Source organism: Perognathus longimembris, chromosome 26 (assembly GCF_023159225.1).
Source record: "Perognathus longimembris pacificus isolate PPM17 chromosome 26, ASM2315922v1, whole genome shotgun sequence".
Taxonomy (NCBI): Eukaryota; Metazoa; Chordata; class Mammalia; order Rodentia; family Heteromyidae; genus Perognathus; species Perognathus longimembris.
Window position 1 is genome coordinate 8,297,842 of NC_063186.1, and position 20,265 is coordinate 8,318,106.

At 54.5% G+C, this 20,265-nt stretch overlaps 1 protein-coding gene across 4 annotated transcripts in view; it reads left to right on the forward strand.

Moving 5' to 3' along the window:
- Cacna2d2 (calcium voltage-gated channel auxiliary subunit alpha2delta 2) overlaps window positions 1-20,265 on the forward strand; it is a 123,804-nt gene that overhangs the window by 12,306 nt on the left and 91,233 nt on the right. For all 4 annotated transcript variants that reach the window (XM_048334994.1, XM_048334996.1, XM_048334995.1 and 1 more), the window contains exon 2: window positions 14,544-14,625. In XM_048334994.1, coding sequence (XP_048190951.1) covers window positions 14,544-14,625 — 82 coding nt within the window. The remainder of the gene's footprint in view (window positions 1-14,543; window positions 14,626-20,265) is intronic.

Here is a 20,265-nt window from a genome sequence, read left to right on the forward strand (position 1 = left end):
TGTGTGGGTCAGGAGTCTTGTAGGTGGCTTCAAGAGCACCCTTTGGCCATCATGACCTTTAAGGACCCCACTGCCTGGCTGGCAGCCCCTTTGAGGCTATGGTCTAAGGTGCATGGGGCTGTGGCTACCCGTTCTCACCTGGACCTCCTGGCTACCGCCCACCGGTTGCTCGGCAAACCTTTGCAGAGTAGAATGACATAGACATCCTCAGGGCCAACCTGGTGACATCCGTGGAAGGTAGAATAAGTGTTTACATGGTCCACTGCATGGTCGGCCCATCTTTTAGGGCCTGCCTGTAGCCTCTGAGGTTTGGAGAGTTGTCTCTCTACCTTGGTTCTCTACTGGGCCTCAGGTCTGTGCCAGGATTTGGGGTCCTACAGGGCTGAGTGAGACCTTGCTTTTGAGGCACTTACAGTCTGGGAGAGTGGTTGGAGGTAGCGTGAAGACATGGAAGCATGGCCAAATAAATGATAGCCTTGATGGACCACTGTCCCAAGAAGCAGATGGAGGTCTCATGTCCAGGCCCCTCATTGCCATTTTGGTGGCCCTGCATCTTTCCCAACAAGAGTGGTTCTTGGAGATCACCTAGACCCACATTTTTTTTTCTGGGGATAAACCGTTGTTGGGGGACCAGGCAAGGGGCAGGAGTAAAATGTGAGAGAGGTGTACCTTCCACTTGGACTGTTTTCCCAGTGCTGAAGCTTCTCGCCGCTTCTCCTCCCCCTGAGCTCCCCATGGCTGCTGAACTTCTATACAATGCTTCCCAGGACCCCTTGGGTGCCCAGAACTAGGATTGGGGGACCCCTGCCTGCCCCGGAGCCCTATCTCCCCAGGCTTCCTGGCACAGAGCAGCCGGGGAGGGGGAAGTGGGGAACAATCCCAGAGGCCATTAAGTTGCGTGATTTACATGGTTGTGGAACCAGTGCCCGGGGAAATATATTTCACAGGTGATTTCCAGACTGGTGGCGTATAGAGGAGGCCATTACTCTCAAATGAAAAAGAGTCGGAACTTCACGTAGCCGTCTGTAGGGGCCTGGCACTGTGGGCTTTGTTGTGTGTGCTTACTGCTTTTGAGAAAAGCCTGCGCCAGAAATAGGCTGGGGAGAAGAGCTGGAGAGAGAGCTCCATATAATATGTGAGAGAATTTGAGTCCCGTATATGGTGCCTCAGTTTCTTGGCCTTTAAAATGGGATGGCATCTCCTAGGTCTTGTTTGAAGGATAGAGCATCCAGCTGTTGGGCCAGCATTTTTTTAAATTTTATTTTTTATATTTAAGTTTTATTGTAAAGGTGATGTACAAAGTAGTTAGTTTCATAAGTCGTGTAATGAGTGTGTTTCTTCTTGAATCGTGTTTCCCCCTCCCCTCATTTTCTCCCAGTTTTCCCCCTCCCTCTTCTCCCTCAGTTTTTACAGTTCATTTCCAACACAGTGTCTAGTGAGTTTCACTGCTGAATTGGTTCACCCTTTCTCCTTCCATTTCTGTGCTTCCCTTCCCCTCCCTAAATCAGATAAACTTATATATAAGACAAAGGGTACAGAAATCAAAAACAGTGACAAAAGGGAATAAATCAAAGGAAGAAAACTAACAAAAAAGTAAACCTTGTAAACAGTATAATAAAAAAAAAACCTCTTGTGTCAATTTTTTGGAGTTCAGTTCAATAAACATCATTTTACGTGGTCATATGTGCAATAGCTATTAAGCCATTGTGGTCCTCTCCTAAGAATATCTTCCTTTGTTCTTACTGTGTGATGTTTAGAGTCCTGTTTCATTGATCATGCCCAAGTGTAATTATTTATCTTTTACTTGGATTTACTTGTACATTTATAGACATATTCTAGTTATTATACATGATGGAAACCATGCAGCCTCTGTTTCTTTGGGTCTGGAGCAATAACACAAGGGTGAATGCATTTACCTTGGGCCAGCATTTTGTGAGCACCTACCTGGCACCTAGACTGAGCTGAAGGAACTATGGGAGATATAGGGTGGTCCCCATAGGTCAAAAGCCAGAACCGAGGGGTCCACAAGCCAGCCCCAAGGAGGCTTCCTCTAGCTCATGTTCCAGTCAGTAAGGGCAGACATCAGTCCGGGGAGGTCCTGCTGTGTTGGAAAGTAATCTGGGCTGTGGAGAAAGGGCTGGATATATTCGGGAGGGGAGGGATACACCTTAACCAGAAGAAGGGGTGCGGCATTTGAGGGAGCTGACATTAGACGATGAGAGTGAAGCTTGCCAGGAGAGGAACGTGAGAGCCCTGTGGGCTCTAAGAAACAGTCAGTCACAAAGGCCCTGAGGCGGGATACGGTTCAAGCAGCAGAAGGAGGAGAGAGGCAGGGAAGAGGTCAGGAGACAGGGCCGGGTGAGCATGTTTTCAGCTCTTACTCTGAGTGAAGTGGGAACTGGGGTGGGGGTGTGAGCAGAGAGCGGTGGTCATGGTGTGGTGGTCACACATGCCGGTGGTCTGCTATGAACGTTGGGAAGGCCAGAGGTGGCCGGTTGAGCTGGAAGAGGCTGGGGGAAGAGCAGGTGCAGGATGATGGGGGTTGAGATGGGGCAGTGTGTCTGCGCTGGCCCTATCTCTGAGGAGATCTCGCTGACCCGTGCCTGCCGAGGCTGGGTACCAGGGACTCAGTAGGAATCTCTGTTCTGTGACTTCCAAGTGTACCACTCCATCTGCGCCCACTCTCCTCACCCCCACGCTTTGGGGAGCTCACCAGCATTGTCCCCCAGTACTCCCGAGTGGGCACTGTGGATCTGAGGTGTGGCTCCTGCAGACCTGGTCTTGGGGCAGCCTTGTGTTGGAGCAGGGACTCAGGCGACATTACTGGGCTCGCACCGGCTAGTCTGTGCCCTCTTGACCTGGTTGGAACCACCTTCCCTGGCTAGAATCTCAGGCTAAGTCAAGCTCTTCCCCCCGTGCCTCATCCTCTCCCGCATGCTCACTGGGCTTCTCTTCCTTCTTCTCACAGCCCTGATCAGGGTCAGATATCTGTCTGCTCTGCTTAAATTCCAAGCTTCCAAGGGCTGGCTTGCCCCTGCCTTGCTTCCCACTGAGTCTTCCCCTGGTGCCTACAGGAAGTGCTCAGTAACCACGGGGGGGGGGGGGGATGGATGGATGGATGGATGGATACATGAATGCAGAGTGGGTGAGCTAGGTGAGGATTTACAGAAGCTTGGAAATGTACCAATAATGAAGCATCCTAGTTTGACCATGCTGCCTCTCCCGGAGCCAGGCTTTTGAGGCTGGTGGCTCCTCTCTGCCTGGTTACCCCCCCACCCCGAGGATGCCAGAAGAAGGTGGAACCCCTGAGTTGGCACTTGAAGCTTTGCTGCAGCTGTACGCCTTGCACAGCCCAGCAGAGGAGATTTACATTGCTAATGATTCACTACTTCACCACCAAGCACCCAAAGAACAGGCCTAAGGTGCAGTGCTTGTCAAGGTGGGTTGAGCACTGGCATTTGTAGGCAGCTTGGCTCCGTCTGAGAAAAGAAACAGTCCTGGTGTGGGTATGGAGAGACTAGAGGCCGGCTCTTTGAGCCTGAGACATTCTCCTTCACAGGATAGTTCTGGTAGGATGTAGGGGCTCTTCCATTGCCCTCAGCTTCAGTTTGAGGGGGCAGTGGCATCTCTGTGGTAGGAGTGGGGTGGCTCTTGCAGCCTTGTTTTCTAATTTTTTTTTTTTTTTTTTTTTTGCTAGTCCTGGGGCTTGGACTCAGGGCCTGAGCACTGTCCCTGGCTTCTTTTTGCTCAAGGCTAGCACTCTGCCACTTGAGCCACAGCGCCACTTCTGGCCATTTTCTGTATATGTGGTGCTGGGGAATCGAACCCAGGGGCCTCTTGTATACGAGGCAAGCACTCTTGCCACTAGGCCATATCCTCAGCCCCCTTGTTTTCTAATTTGGGCTATTAGAATCCACTTTGAAAGTAGGGAGGGCTTGAAAGCAGAGTCAGGACTCCAGAGCCAGAGTTTCCTAGGTTCAAATTCTGGTTCAGCACCAACAAGTGCTGTGTAGCCTTGGGCAGATGATTCCATCTCCTCAGGCCTCTACCATCTCATCCACAAAGTGGGGATGAATTGGTCTGTACCTAGTCCAGAGGTACTGTGGGGCTCTGGTAGGAAGGACACACAGAACCCTCAGTGCTCTGCTTGGTTGTTTCCTCTTGGTGTTTGGCCCCCTGCTGGATGCGGGGGTGGGGGGGTGCGCTTTGTTTTGAGCTCAACCCTTCTCCTGCTTCAGAGGGAGGTGGTCAAGGTAGGCCCCGGTCTGATGGTCTGATGGAGGAGAGGACGTGTGGGCACATCTGTCCCCAAGTGTTTTCAGATCTCTTTGCCAGGCTCCAAACAAACTAGGCTGTACAGAAAGCTTGACGGGGACACCTAGGCTTGGTAAAGTGTGGTGAGGACCACAGACCCGAGGAAGGGGCCGGAGAAATCAAGGAGGGCTCCCCGGTGACTTAGCCAAGCAGAGAAGGGACATGGCCAGAGAGCGGAGATGGGTTCTAACAAGTGTTCTCCTTATCTTCAAGGGGTCTGTGATATTCCACAGGGTCTCTGCCCTGAGTGGGGGGTGGGGTGGGGAAAGGGGACAAAAGGCTTTAACGGGGTCTCTTCCTCAAAGCAGGAAGCCATGTTGAGGACGTCCACAGAGGACGGCTATTTGTGGCTCAGCGAGGATTTGACTCATGCTGGGGGTGGGGAGGATGCGCAGGAGGGGGAGATGGGGACATGCGAACCACAGAATCTGACCGGAGCTGTTGGGGACATGTGCACCCCTCTTGACAAGCTATACAGCTGCTCTGTCCACAGGCAGGAGCCGGCAGCCGACATTCCTGGGTCCCTCTGACCTACGCGGTGACCTCCACATGCGTCTTAGCCCAACTCAGCACTTCGTGAGACCAGCTCCTCCCGTCATGGTAGCTGGCTGCGTAGACTTACTGAGAGAGCCCATCTCCAGGGACCTCAGTTTACCCATGTGTGAAATGGGCATGAGTGGGGTTCCGTTCTCGATGGGCCTGACTGTGGGAAAGGTGTTGAGGGAGGGGAGACCTCAAAAATGCCCACTCTCTATATCAGCACCTGGATTCAGGGAGCAGGTGGCAGGCACCCACCCATCTATGATAAATCTGGCTAGGACCCTTTGCTTTGCCCCCCCCCCCCCAAAGCCTTGCTGGTTCTCAGGGCTCCTCCTGCTCATCGCTGAGCCCCAGCTTGAATCTGTTGGGGACTCCACAAACAGTGACACCTGGGTGCTGGCTCCTTGGCGACCCATGCTTATTGCTGGCTTCATTTCGGACCTCAAGAAGGGAGTCACCCCCCCCCATTCACCCCTACCCCTGTATAGTGAGCTTACCATTTGTGGCTGCTCATCTCTGCCCTGGAACTTCCTCCGTGTAGCATAGAAAGTGACAATGCAGGACTGAACGGAACCTCCACCTAGGATTTTGAGGGAATTTAAGAGGTGGGTGACCCTGCTGCTACAGCAGTTGAAGACCAGCAGTATGGCTCACCACCTACCAGCCCGCAGGTGGGGAAACTGAGGCACGGGCAGAGGACTGGGGGGAGCCTGCACAAAGGCCACAAGTGTCAAGGAGCAAACGCTTGTGTGGCGGGGGTAGATCGAGAGTTGGGTGGCTTGCGCTGGGGACAGGATGGCAGTGTTGGGGTGCAAGACCGTCCAGGCTTGGGCCACTTACCCTCCGTACTTCATGTTTGCTTCCTGGAAGAAGTGGCGGTGCTCGTGTGTGGGCCTTCTGGGAGAGTCATGAATTATGCAAGGGAGCCATGGGCCTGGGCAGGCCCATCCTAAGTGAGCCTAAATAATTCATATCCAAGAGGAGTCAGGAGAAGGGAAGGCCTCCGGGGCCAGCCCTGGGGCCTCACTTCCAGCCTCCTGCAGGCTCCTTTGCCCACGCTGTCTGTCTGCATGTGGGGCCAGCTGCACACAGGCTAGGGGCAGGATAGCTGGGGGTCCGTGGAGCTCTAGGGCTCTGGGAAGGCGTCTTTGCTCAGTGAACAAGAGTCTGTCACTTGGAGCTGGGAAGCCAAACCCTCCTCCCTCAGGGAGAACAGCCCGAGGTAGAGGGGCCTATAAAAAGGAGAAAGGACTGCTAACTGAAATAGTAATCCCTGGAGATGGGAGATTCATGGCTGCTGGGGAGGGGGGCCACCATTTAAAATGGGGATCAAAGTGGGGGAGTAGCTCACTGAGCTGGTGATCTGTGTGCTGAGTTCTAAGGAGATAAGAGGGGGTTGTGGATGGCTGAGGAGAGGCGGTTCCGGGCCCAGGGTACAATGTGCACAGGCTGGTTTAGGGCTGGGTCTGAGCCACACTGAGGAGGCCCCTGTGTTGCTTGTGAGCTGCCCCTGGGCTCAGGACTCCCTCTTCCAGGCCTGATCTGGAGTTTTCCTCCCTGGGTAGGGAGAGGGCCATGAGGTGGGCTGTTCCAGTGTCCCCCGCGAGTGGGGGGGGGTGGTAAATTCTGCCAGACAGTCCTTGAAGTCCTGGGGCGTGGGGTGGGGAGCTAGAGAAGAAGGCACAGCAGTGATGGTGGAAATGTGGTTAAGTCCCAGGGCTGAAATCAGCAAGGCCTCCGGGGGTTGTGGGAACTGGCTGGACTTTAGCTTTTCCCCCAAAGCCATGAGCTTTGTATGTATGTATGAGCATGTATGGCGTGGTGCTGACCCGAGGGACAGGCTGTGTGTGGAAGTGAACCGACTGGGAGAGCGGAGACATCAAGACAGAAGGTAGCCATCATTGAGCTGACAGTTTCTGGTCCAGGAGAGATGATGGCTGTCCAGACCAGGCAGGGGACCGGGGAGGTGGTAGGTAGGGGGCACACTGGCAAGATAGAACCAGTAGGACTTGTGGATAAGTTGGATGTGGGTGTGAGAAGCAGCAAGATCCTGATCATCCAGGGGCATTGGGCAGTGACAGAGGCCTTCAGCTGAAGTGGGGAGACAAAGGGAGGGTCGTGGGCCTGGAGGGAGGTCAGGGTCTCCGCTTTGGCCCACCAAATGCCCAAGTGGCCATGCCACACACACAACTGAGCATCCAAGACAGGTGTCCTGTGGAGGCGTAAGCATGACATCTCCTGATTAACCCTGGGCACTTCGTTCAGTTGCTCTGTGCCTCAGTTTCCCCTCTGAGAACTGTAGCCAATCAGATTCATTAAGAGAGTGCAGTGCCGTCACCAGGAAAAAAAAGGGCTCTTGATTAGACCTCTAAGACATGAGTTCCCAAAGGGTGTGTGGCTAAAGAGGGAAATAGACCTGAAGGGGCCACGCCCCCCTGAGCTAGGTGTGGGGGGGAAACAGACCTGAGAGGCCACACCCTGGAGCTAGGTGTGGGAAACAGACCTGAGAGGCCACGCCCCCGATGAGGTGTAGGCAAGACCTGAGAGGCCACGCCCCTGAGCTAGGTGTAAGCAAGACCTGAGAGGCCACGCCCCCGAGTAGGTGTGGGAAACAGCCCTGAGAGGCCACGCCCCTAGATGTGGGTCCCATAGCAGGCGATGCAGGAGAGATGGCACCTGAGCCCCTCCTCATCCCTGCTCCCCTTATCCCTGCTCCCCCAGTACAAGGGCTGTTCCAGTTCCCTGGACCACCTTAGGGGAGCTTTATTTTTTGCCCTGGAAGACCCCAGAGCAGGCCTGGAGGAGGGGGTCCTGCCTAAGGCCTGCTCACACAGTAAAACTAGCAGAAACACTAGGCAGGCTCAGTTTGACCTTCAACACCGTCCTTCAACTGCTGCTGGGAAGAATCCCCTTTTGCCTTTTCTCAGCCCTCATGCCCCTGGTGGAGGCCTTTCCCTGAGCACCCAGGACCTTCCTTTTGTGCTGCCCTTAGCCCGGGGCCCTAAGCTCTAGCACCAATGATGATGCTGTGTCAATTGCTGTGTGAGCCTGGATGTTCTCCATACCTCTCTGGACCAAGTTGGCCACCTGGGCTCTTCCCGGTCCTGATCAATATCACCCCTGGCTCCAGTTACTCCTTCCCTCACCCTATCCTTCCCTCCAGCATACTGATAAGAGTAAATATTGGGCTGGACCTGGTGCCCTAATTAAAGCCCAATGACTGTTTTCTGTTCATCTGAGCAGGGAGGCACAAGCCTGCTCCCTCCCAGCTGAGCACCAATTAGAAGGAAAAGTTCCTTCTCAGCAAAGAGAGGGAAGGGGCAGCCCCATAATTAATAACCTCATTAAGGAGCAGTATTTGGGCAGGGTCCCAAGATACACACAGAAGGAGTAGACTCAGGGCTGGTGGATTTGGACTAATTCAAGCGGCAACCATACTAGCTTCTCTGCCATCCCCCTGGGGTCTTCAAGTCCTCCTGTGTGCATGGGGTGGGAGTTGGGGGCTCTAGGAAGCTTTGTGCTGCTCTAAAAGATCTGTGGATGAGCGATACACTGGCGGCTCACGCCTGTCATCCAAGCTACTCAGGAGGCTGAGATCTGAGGATCATGGTTCGAAGCCAGCCAGGGCAAAAAAGTCCATGAGACTCTTATCTCCAGTAAACTTCTCAAAAAAAAAGGCCAGAAGTGGTGCTGTAGCTCAAGTGGTAGAGCACTAGCCTTGAGCACAAAGAGTCTTAGGGACAGCTCCTAGGCCCTGAGTTCAAGTCCCAGGCCTGGCCAAATAAAAAATAAAAAAAATCCATGGACAAAGTCAGATAGGTCCCCTTTGAGTCATATGCCTCATTTTCCCTGCCTTTGAGTTGGTGGCAGAGGAGCTTCATGCCTCCTTGACTCTGCCCAAAGATGTCCCTGGCTCCTTTCCCCTCCATGGTTCCTGTGGTTGAAGGCGGAAGCTGTGGCTTGGCCGGCCTGTCTCCTGGGTTAGACTGTTGCCCTCTGCCAGCTCCGCCATCCCTCGCAGACTGATGAAGTCAGAATACGGAGCCCTGAAAGATGGCAAGATGGATTCTCGGTTGACGGACAGCAGACAAGATGCCCTGGGAGGATGACGTCTTCCTCCAGCTTCACCCAGGACGAGGGGTCATGTCTGTTTTCTCTGTGTGCCAGGCTCTCAGAGGCCATGCAGGGAAGGGCCACAGCCCACTCAGAGGCTCAGCCTGTGGGAAGAAGGCTGTAGGGTGGGTAGCAGCCCTGGTGTCGGAGGGGCCTAGATACACCTGACTGTTTGGGGCAGCTTTCTTGCCTCATTTTTGAGGCTTGGGAGGTAGGCAAGACGGTCGATTTGATCTCCGTTTCCCAGATGGAAAAACTGAAGCCCGAACACATACATCTAGATTGAGAACTTGGGAGAGATGGGATTGGACCTGGGCAGTCAGGCAGAGGGGACATCAGCCCGACTGGGAAGTTGGCCATAATTCTGGAGGGTACCCTTGAGCTTTTTGGGGCCTCTGCATGGGACTGCCATGCTCCAAGCCCAGCTTAACCCGGGCTGGCCTCAGCTGCTCTTGGCACTTGGAGAGACTGCCAGGCTAGTGTGCGGTTGTAGCCTCCTTGCCCACCACCAACTTATGGTCCCCTAGGGCCTTGGCCTGGTCATGCTGTCCAGGTCTCTTGAGTTGCTTCCATCTGTATCTTTCCATCTGCCACACTCCCTCTTGGCCTGTTCCCCCCACACCCGCCCCCCAAAGAAAAAAGATTGTGAAGGCACCAAGGTGGGAGGTGGCCAACCAGCTGAAATATAATCAGGATCATGAAGTGGCATTTTATTTTAAATGATTGCTTCCGTCACCAGGCTTGGTTCACTTCGCCTGTGGCAGCAAGCGGCTTCTGCTCTGCCTGTTCTTCCCTCCCCACCCCCCCTTGCCCCAGTAGAGTCCTGTCCTATTTCCACCATTCTTCACCTGCCGTCCCTCCCCCCCCCTGCCCCCCGCAGCATCCACCCTCTGTCTCTACACGCCATGGCTGCCCTGCTAAGCGGAGGCTCCTGGTGGAACACGGTTTAACCAGACAGGCAACCCAGTAAAGGCAGCAGGGCCGTGGAGGCCCTAATTGCTGTCATATCTGGGGAGGAAGTGCCCGGAGAGGCAGAACTTGGGGCTCTGAGCCCTTCACCCCTTCCCTACCTTGGCCTTCCCCAGGCCCGCCTCCTCCTGTTCTTGTGCAAAGACTCCCTCCCTTCCTCTCTGTCCCCTCTATGGGGTCCAGCCGCCCACACTCCGTCCGTGCCCTTTGAGGGTGAACCTGCAGTGTCACCTGTCTCTGGTTTTTTGATTTGTTTAATTATAGATGAGTTTTCTGCATAATTTATTCCAAAAGCCCGGATTATACTGTACAATTAAATCACATTCTGATCAACAACTTCACATATAAAATTAACAACTGGCAACAGTTTAAATCTATGCCTGCCGCATCTGCACATGGACTCTTTCTCTTCCCCCTCCCCACCCCCACATCCCTCTCCTCACCTCCTCATCCCCCTCTCCTCCTCCCTTCCCCTCCCCTGCAAACCAATGAGCATTTGCAGCTGGCCTCAGAGCTGAGGGGTTCCCCGCCCCCCACAACCTGAGTGCAGTGTGGCCCAAAAGCTCACCAGCTGCAATCTCGAATAAAGGGGTCCTCACCCTCAGCTCCTTGCCCCGAATGTAAGCCTCTCAGCTTTCTTTCTGGATGGTGACATTCTCCCCGCCCCCCCCACCCCGCTCTCAGTTCTGAACCCCATCTCTGGCATCCCATAGCACATTTTGTTTCCTGAGAGGCTGCCTCGGCTTGCCGGGCCTTTGTCGAGGTATCCTACCTTTGGTCACACACACCCTCTACTTGGTGACAGAAACCACTGATTTTTTCTGAGCACCGAGTGGCCCTCAGATCTTAAGGATGAACCCCGAACCTTCAGCAATAATCCTACCCGTCTACACTTACCCAGCCAGTCATGATTAACCCTGCTGGCAGATAGGAAAGCTGAGGCTCACTCAGTGTGTCTGTCTGTGGGGAGAAACAGTAGAACTTTTCGAGGTCACACAGCCTAGCAGGGGCAGCCTCTTCCACCTCCACCCCCACCCCCGCCCCCGCCCCGAGGCTTTCCAGAGACTTTGTTCTGAAGAGATGGGCTCATGGAACTTACAAAGCTAGGAAGGCAAGTGTTATTGTGAAGCCCTCACCAAGGGCTTTGGTTCTCTCATCTGTGAAATGGGGCTGCTTTGCTCCGTCCCCAGCTTTGCCAGCTTGTACCAGCCGCGGAACACATGCAGCCCTTGGCTGCACTGTCTCTGCTAAGACACTCTCTCCTTGACTGTCTTGCTAATTTGACACTTACAAGCACTTAGAGATAAGCAGTGACATCTCCGTGGAAAGCATGGGAATTCACGGGATGTGGGGAGCTAGCAGGTAGACAGATCTCTCTGCCAGTGGGTGCAGCCCATGGCCAGGCGCTGTTCAGCCAGGAGGCATTGGGGCAAATCTGGGCACTTGTGGACCAGGTGAACAGGAACATGGGCAGAGTTTGGTCAGCTTACTTTTGTCCCAGCAGGGCCATGGATCCTTAGGTTACCGCCACCCCCCCCACCGACCCTTCATTCTTCCAGAGCCCCTACCACCTTCCTGGGGGAGGAACAAGCCTGGCCCTGCTTTCCCAGGGTTGAATTGGCTTGGTGGGTGGGTGTCATCTCCAGCTTCCAGGAGGGAAAGCTATGGGCCTAGCTACCTGCTGGCTTTCTCAGTGTCCGTGTGACACACACAAGCACACACACACACACACACACACACACACACACACGCAGCCAGCACCAGGACACTGGCCAAACCCTAAACCCCCACAAAATCCAAGTCATATCTCTGTGACAGTGAAATGAATTGTCCACCATGTCCCTTTTAACTCTGGGACACACATACTGCCTTCACAATTGGATTCGACTTAGGTGAAGAATAGGTGACTTGTTTTCTCTGACCTTATGCTAGTGGGCACTGCGCTGGGGTCGAGGAAGGGAGTATGTATGTATGTGTCTTAGGAGGAATATCAGATGTTATCCTGAGATCTAGTTCTTTTCTTTCTTTCGTTTTTTTTTTTTTGGGGGGGGGGGCTTGGACTCAGGGCCTGAGCACTGTCCCTGGCTTCCTTTTGCTCAAGGCTAGCACTCTGCCTCTTGAGCTACAGTGCCACTTCTGGCTGTTTTCTATATATGTAGTGCTGAGGAATCGAACCCAGGTCTTCATGTATAGGAGGCGAGCACTGTACCAGTAGGCCACATTCCCAGCCCATGGTTCTTTTAAAAAATTATCTTAGTGTTGAAATAGGCTTTTTTTTTTTACATGAAATGATGGTGATTATATTAATAATGTGTTGCCTGAGCAAAATGAAAACTTGGCATCCATGTCTGTTCTCCCTGTTAGTTTTCTTTTATCTATTGGGTTCCCAGACACAGAGAGACCTATAAGCAATGCAAGGAAAGAATTCACAGACCAAGGTGAAATCAGCGGGCATGAGGGTAAATGTCAATTTCCTCTGGGTAGGGGGAGACCAATGCCAATTTCTGCGGTGTCACTGTTCCCGGGTTTTAAGCTCTGCAGGTGATGGTGCTGAGTTCAGAGTGGAGAGGAGATGGTGACAGTCAGGTCATGTGTGTTGTCTCTTGAGATTCCAGTACATTTCTAGGACAAGTCTTGTATCCATGCTTTCCTGGATGGATGGTCTTTGAACAGATCACTCAGACTTTCTTTGCCTCCGTTTCCTCGTTTATAATTTGGAGGTGACTCTATTTGCTTCTTTATGAGGGTGGAAGCAGAGAGGGGGGGAGAGAGGAGAGAGGAGAGAGAGTATGGGTATGGGATGTGCTGGCACTTGTACATTGTAGGTGTTCTTGTACACATGAATCCAGGAAGTACTGGCATTTTGTCCTGTAGACCAGTGAATGGTTGAAGTCAGAGTTGGGGCTGGGGCAGAGCCCTGTGAAGATCACATCCATGACCCTGCCCACTTGTCTGTCACCTACCAGCCTGGCGAGATCCAGGTCTATGTGACAGTCCATCCCTGTATTTGTCCCCCCAGGGTTCTGATATCTCTGGATCACAAAGAGCCACCTGCCACATTGTCCACCCGCAGTCAGGGCCAAGACATCAGTGCCTGGTGGCCTGTGGCAAGGCTAAGAAGGCTCTGTCTTCTACAGTGCCTTGCCCTCTCCAGGCTGCCAGTGAAAGCCTAATTGCCCTTCTTAGCCCAGCCTGCAGCCTAGCCTCCACCTGGACTCAGGGTGAGATTTTTTTCCCCTGTTGATGGAGAGGGAAAGTAGGAGTCAGGCTGCGGCTCAGCTAGCAACAAGCCAAAGCTAATACCTCTTTCTTTTGATGTTGATTTTTTTTTTTTTACCTCCCCATCACAGTCCTGACATTCAGCTTGGCAAATTGCAATTAGTGATCTGCCCGCCTCCTGCTCTGAGTTCCCATGCCAACCGACCTGGGCACACACAATGACATGGGCCCAGCCCCCCAGCCAAAGGCCTGAGGAAGAACATGGGGAAGGGAGGCCGGGGTGACCCAGGGAGGCCAGGGTGAGAGGGTCCTAGCTTCATGGCAGACACTAGAGGCGGTGGCAGGCCCAAGGAGGGGTGTTGAGGCCAGATGTAACTCTCCTGGTGTCACCTGCCTTCTCTCTAGACGGGCGACAAGCAGAAGGGAAGTGGGGGTGTCTTTGGTCGCCAGTTGAGAGCGTGTGTGTTAGTGTGGGTGGCGTCTCTGGGCTGGCCCCGTGAGAGCGCATCGAATCTGGCACTGTTGGAGGAGAGGGTCACAGCTTTGAACCCCGGTTGCTTTCTAGATACTCCTCCTCGTTCCTGGGTATGGGGGGGTTGAGATGACATATGACCGCCAGTCTCACTGGTCGTCCACACAGTCCTGTTCTGCACCTTTCCTCTGTTCTCGTGTGTTCCTGTGACACTCTTAAGAGAGGGTCCCAAATTGTCCCAACATTCCAGAGGAGGATGTGGAGACACGGCGGGGTCTAGGGTATCATCCGTGTGAAGGAGATTTGCCCAGGCTTGGGGCTCAGGGGAAAAATTCATAGGGTCCACTAGACCCCCCCAGAAAAAGGGCAGAGTTGTGTTCCCACCCATGGGTGGGCCCATGCTACACATCCAGCAAAGAGCATCCATCCACTAGAGGACTCTGAGGTGGACATTCCCCATGACTACTACTCAGATAAACCAGAGAGGTTGACATGGTATTTCCTCCCCTTCCCCGGGGCCCCATCTCATACCTCCTTCCTCCTTGGTACCCAGAAGTTCCCTTGTTCAGAGCTGCAACATCAAGGGCTGGCTCTTCACAGTGAAAAATGGCCTCCCTGCAGACTTCTTAGAGCGATTCAACTCCCTTGGTGCAGTTACAATATACTCCTCTCTCCTCCCTGGCTGCCCATCGGTGTGGGGGGGGGGGGAAGGGGGGGAGTGCCTAGGCCACCAGGCTGGACTTCAAAGGGGATTCACAGGCATACTCTGGCTCCTTTCCTCTGTTTCTCCTCTGGTGAAAATTAGGTTGAGTGAGCCGCTGCCCTGGTCCCCCCTGGGGGGCAGAGGCTGGGCTGTTGCAGCTCTAAATGGATCCTTTTGACATCTCTCTTTCTCTCTCTCTCTCTTTGTACACAGGATGCAGCACTGGGCCAGGCGCTTGGAGCAGGAGATTGACGGCGTGATGAGGATCTTTGGAGGTGTCCAGCAGCTCCGTGAGGTAAGCCCGGCACGTTTACTTTTCTTCCAGACGTCCTTTTCCAAGTAGGAACGAGGAAAGGATGTTCCTACTTGGAAAAGGACTCGGAAATAAGGAGTGAGAAAGATGTGGTATCCTTAAGATAGCCTCAGCTATGGTAGGGTACCCCTACACATGAATCAGCGACTCCTTGGGTCTTGGTCTTTGCTTTTTGAGGTAACAGGGGTAGCCTAATGGTTCTGATAGCCCTTACCCCTGGGAGAATGTTGGAGCTTTCCAGCTTTCCAGATTTGGGGGTGGGGTGGGCTCTGTGTTTGAGGCAGCACCTGACTTGGGACCAGTGCTTGTAGCATGTGTAGAAACCCAAGGTACTTTGACTACAAAGCCAGTGGCATGGCCAGGCCAAGCGAGCCCTGGGCCAGGGCTGGTGCTCAGGGCACTAGATAGACCTCGAGGAGGAGCGATGAGCCTGAGGAGCGGCGGGCCTGCGTTTGGCAGTGCCGGCAGGATGAGGGATCAAGGTGCTGGAGGGTGATTGATTAGTCGCCAGCCGACCACATTCATCCTGGGAGATTATGTTAATGTTTGAAATAGTGATGTGAAGAGCAGATCATCCGTCACCCCCAGAAGGCTGCAAAATGTGTTGCTGTCAGGCCACGGGCTTCGGAGCTGTCGCTCTTTCTGTGGACACGCAGAGGTGGGCTTCCCAGCGATCTCTCTGATGGGGCATGTGTGGGGCAGGTCTTTAGCAGCACTGAATAGGGAACCCGTGGAGATTTCCTGCCCGCAGCTGACCTGGAAACAGCAGGGAAGTCGGGGATCCAGTTGAGAGTCTAGACCACCCCTTCCCCGGGGGTTCAGTGATACCCCCAATGTGTTCTTATAATCCCTTCTGGTCAAGGCTAGGTCAGGCCTCTGAGAGGGCAGGGACCATACAGGTTGTGCTGGGTCCTTTTTTTCATGCTCAGCTTCTAGCAGGAAAGAGGGGGTGATGGTTGTATTAACATTGCTTGTGAATGTAGCATCCCTAGCACAAAGGGGACTAATTAGAGGTGGCTGATGAGGGGGTAACATCATGGGGAGGGAGAGACCCCCCCTTCCAAGGTCTAGAGGTCTGAACCACCAGGTTGCTCTGGTCTCCCCCACACAAAGGCCCAGGTCTCTGCCCCTCCCATTCTTAGTTGCTGATCTGGAGCTGCAGTAGCCCCCGTTTCACTCTTCCTGTGAACTCTCAATGACTCAGCTGCACTTGGAAGCCAGCACGGCTTCCAGAGAAAGCACTGTATGAAAAGCTGTTCCGGAACAGAAGTCAATTTAGGCTCAGGAATAGCACTCAGCCCTTCACCAGGCTCGTAAGTGGGCACTGCCAAGTGTAGCCCATGCAGGTTGGTGAAGGAATGGGTAGTTCCCTGGAACACGGCCGCCTCCGCTTTTCCAAGTTTCATATCGGGACATTGGATGTGCATCTGTTCAAAATCCTTTTGGCTTTGAATGCTCCGTTCCAGGGCATTGTTCGTTTTGTATTCACGGACCACTCAAGACCCTGCATGCTTGTTTGCGAGAAAAGAGTGCGCACACTTGGTGCCTGAGATGTGATCTCTCTGAACGAGTAGCTTCCTGGAGAGTGAGGGCTAGATACGGAACGCTGGCACGGTACGCCCGGGATGAGACCGGGACTCTCTCTCTCTCTCTCTCTCTCTCTCTGGTCATCATCCTTTGCTCATGGCACGGCTAGGATGGTCTGCCTCCAGGACAAAGTGTTGAGAATGGCGGTGGGTAGGCTGATCAAATTATTTAAACCGCAGACCAACTTTAAATTTCCTTCATGGATCATTTCCATTCCCAGAATGTACTTCCTTCCGTGTGGATGGTTCTCGAGTGGTTCTAGGCCCTTCCATCCACCCAGCTAGGACCAAACTCTTGCAATAGCTGCCTTGACGGGGAGCTGAGGCTGGGGCCCAGGTTCCTGACGACTGTTCCCGGGTACCGCCCAGGCTCCTGCTGCGCTTCCTCTCCTAGTAGGGTGACCAGGATACGCCTGGTGCGGTGGAGAACCTGGCTGGGGTAGGGCCATGCTGGTGGTAGCAGGCAGGCAGAGAAGTGCTGACCCAGCCTCCAGGTCTCCCGGCAGCCCCTTGGCTGCCCAAGGCTGCCAGCTCTCCAGCGGCTGTGTCCTGCTCTAGTTTTTCTTTCTTCTCACTTGCCTCCTCAGCCTCTTCCTGCTGACAGCTCTGGGACTGCTTCCTGGCACAGGGCATTCTGCCAAGGTGTGGGGATGGAGTAGGGAACAGGTAAAGGGTTCTAGAGGAAGAGGGTGATCCTGTGGGAATAAGGCGTCAGCCAGTGGCTGGCTTGCGTACCTGATGACCCCTTACACCGTGTCTCCCTTGCAGTACACGTGAGAGGGACCTGTGTGCAGACCCATGCTGGCATTGATAGGTCAGGAGGATGTTTGGAGCCCTGACCGGCTGTCAGGAACCGGGACACCAGCTCTACCAAGCTGATGACAGCCCCGGCTCTCAATGGGGTTACCCTTCCTCAGGGCCCCCCCCCCCCGAGATGATCCGAGTGCCCCCAAATACCTGCCACTTGGGTAATCTGGTGTCGATTCCTCTCCCATGACTACCTTCCCTGCCTGCTCTCATCTTCGAGGCTACCCCACCCCCAAGGTGCCTGGAGCCTCGAGGGCTGGCAGCTGTGAGAGACCAGAAACTGCAGACCGTGGCATTTGGGAGCGTTCTCCTTGCCTTGGCATTTTCCTCCTCCTGACCTCACCACAACCCCATGGGAGCATGGCTGGGGGCAGACTGTGGCCCATTTACAGGTTGGAAAGTGTGGCCTATCTTGGTGGGGTAGCGGGGGTGGGGGATAGGGGTGGGGGGGGGCTGTCCTGGAAGACTCCACTGTGTTTCCTCCTGGGCCCAGCAGGGAACCCAAGCTCCTGCTGGGTCCTGGTGCTCCCTGTCCATTTCCAAGCCTTTGATGAGGCGGATGGCCCTGCGCCATGCCCCCTGGGTACCCCAGCTCAACACCCCCATCCCTGGCCCACTCTCGCCCTGAACAGGTCACAAAACTGTAGCTCCTTCTAGAGCCCTCAGGACGGTTCCAGTTCCCCTGAATCCCATCTCCACCCTCCCCCAACAGCACCATATTGTCCCCATCCTGGGGGTGAGCATATGCTTAGGCTCTGAGCTTATTTGCATAATGAGGATGATCAGGATGAATAATTCATCAGGTTCCTGGGGGTGCTGAGGGAGGATGTGGAGAAGGGTAGCTCCTGTCTCTCTTCTCTGATGCTGAGGTCACCCAGACCGGGTGCAGCCCGGCGCCGACTCCCTTCCTGCTGGGGGCAAGGGGAACCGTTCTGGGGCTCTTGTGAGAAAACAAAGCAGGAGATGATCGAGAAGACATGAGGAATAGCCAGTGGGCCCATCAGGTGTGCCAGCCTTAGGATGGACCTCCTTGGAAGCTGGTGGTAGTGAGGGAAGGCTGCCTGGCCCAACCTGGGTGGGAGCAGACTTCTGGGGTAGCTATGGCCTAGGGACTACCGGCTACCACAGAAATGGCCTGTCACTTTACCTGTATCCCAGGCTGCCTCCCCTGTTGCTATGACCTTACCTCCACCAGCCAGTCCTCCTAGAGCCCAAGCAGCCATGAGTGGAAGAGGGGTATCAAGGCAGAGGAACCATCCTAGGGAGCGCCTTCCCTGGAGGACTGAGCTACCTCCACACAGGGCAAGACCCCAGGACTTAGGGACCTCAGGCCCCAAGTCCCGGGCCGTCCTCCCACACGGTGCCCCTCTGAGCAGTAATGGTGATTCAGGCCTGTGCTGTCCACGGGTCTCCATCTCTTGTGGGGATGTACCAAGAAGGGCGTTTCTGAGCCAGCCTGTCTTGTCGGCCCCCTGGCCATTCCTGCAAGCCATCTGCTTGGGTAAATAATATTTGCAGAGTACCGCATCTGGCGCTGTCTCCCGGTATGGATCAAAGTCTGGACACATCGAGGGGACCCTTCCATAGGCAGCAGGGAGGCCAGACGGGACCCCTCTATGGGTGCCTTTGAGGAAGGACTCTTCCTGCTCTCGGGGTGACACTTCCAGACACTCACATTCCAGTTCCAGGGGTACTGGCTAAGGCTGTGGTCTGTCCCCAATTTGAGGAAGATGTTCTCTGGACATCCAGGGTGAAGTTAGCAGTGCCTGGGAGTGGCTGGAGGCGGGGCGGGGAGGAGGAACCCCGGAAACCCAGAGGGTCAGAAAAGGTGCTGTGGAAATGCAGCTGCCCTGGGAGGGCCAGGCAAGTGGAGCACAGAGGTTGTGACCCCCAGACTTCACTGTTTTCCCTCCCACCAGGGCACTGGGGTTTTCATGAGCCCCCAGACAGGCAAGCAGCAGATCCTTGGCTGGGAAGACCCTCACCCACGTGAGACTCTCATGGACTGCCCCAGCGAATGGAGCAAATCCACCCAAGCCCCTCCCAGCCCCTTCCCCAGGGAGCCGCCACCCCAGCGGGACCCCAGCCCTCCTCCATCCAACCACTTCCCCACGAGGCCCAATGGCACCCTGCCATCTCCCGGCACAGACGATGGATCGGGGATGTGGGGCGCGTCAGGGTAGAGGGTGGGGGGGTTCGAGTGTGAAATATGCCACTGGGTAGGGATTGCTGTCGCTTGCCTCCGTAAAAACCCACATATATTATTCTTTAATGGAAAGTTAATTGTCTTATTATTCCCTCCATATGGTCTTCTTGCTCGGCACCCAGCGGGGATGCACGGGGCTGAGGGGGGCTCCTGGGAGGGTGTCTGAAACGTGAGGAGGCCGCGGCGCGAGTATAATTGGGTATAGGGAGGGCCGGCACACAGGAGCCTGGCCAGGTCCCTCCTAGATCTCTTCTCTCTCCTTCTCCCCAACCCTACCCCACCCCACCCCTCCCCCAGGCTAGACCGTTCTTCACTCTCCCCTTCCCTGGTCCACGTGCTGAAAGGCCACCCACCCTCCACTGTAAGGGGTGCAGTGCTGTCCTGAGAACTGTGTGGAGACTGGAGTTGGACGAGAAATGATTGCTGACCCTCGCCCCTCCCTCTCCTTCCCCACCCCCAAAATGCACACTCTCCACTGAGGCTTACAGGAAATTTCTAATTCGTTTTTTTTTTTTTTTTTTTTTTGGCCAGTCCTGGGCCTTGAACTCAGGGCCTGGGCACTGTCCCTGGCTTCCTTTTGCTCAAGGCTAGCACTCTGCCACTTGAGCCACAGCGCCACTTCTGGCCGTTTTCTGTATATGTGGTGCTGGGAAATCGAACCCAGGGCCTCATGTATACGAGGCAAGCTCTCTTGCCACTAGGCCATATCCCCAGCCCCTCTAATTCGTTTTTGAAGTGTTCTTCTTGTTCTTCTTCCCCCCCGCCCCAAAGCTGTCTAATCCATGATGGACAGCTAGACTTCAGTCCACCTATCCTTCCACATATCACACTGGAGAGAGGGCTGCGGTGAGGACCAGCGGTCCTGGGGACCCTTGCTCTAGTCTAGGGTCCTGGGTACAACCTGGCAACCCCTTGTCTTGGGTGCTAGTTATCTGGAGACTTTCCTACCCTAGCAGCTCTGCCAAGAGCACTAAGGCCTGGCCTCCAGGGTGGCCAGACCCCCCCATCCTGGAAGTGTAAGGT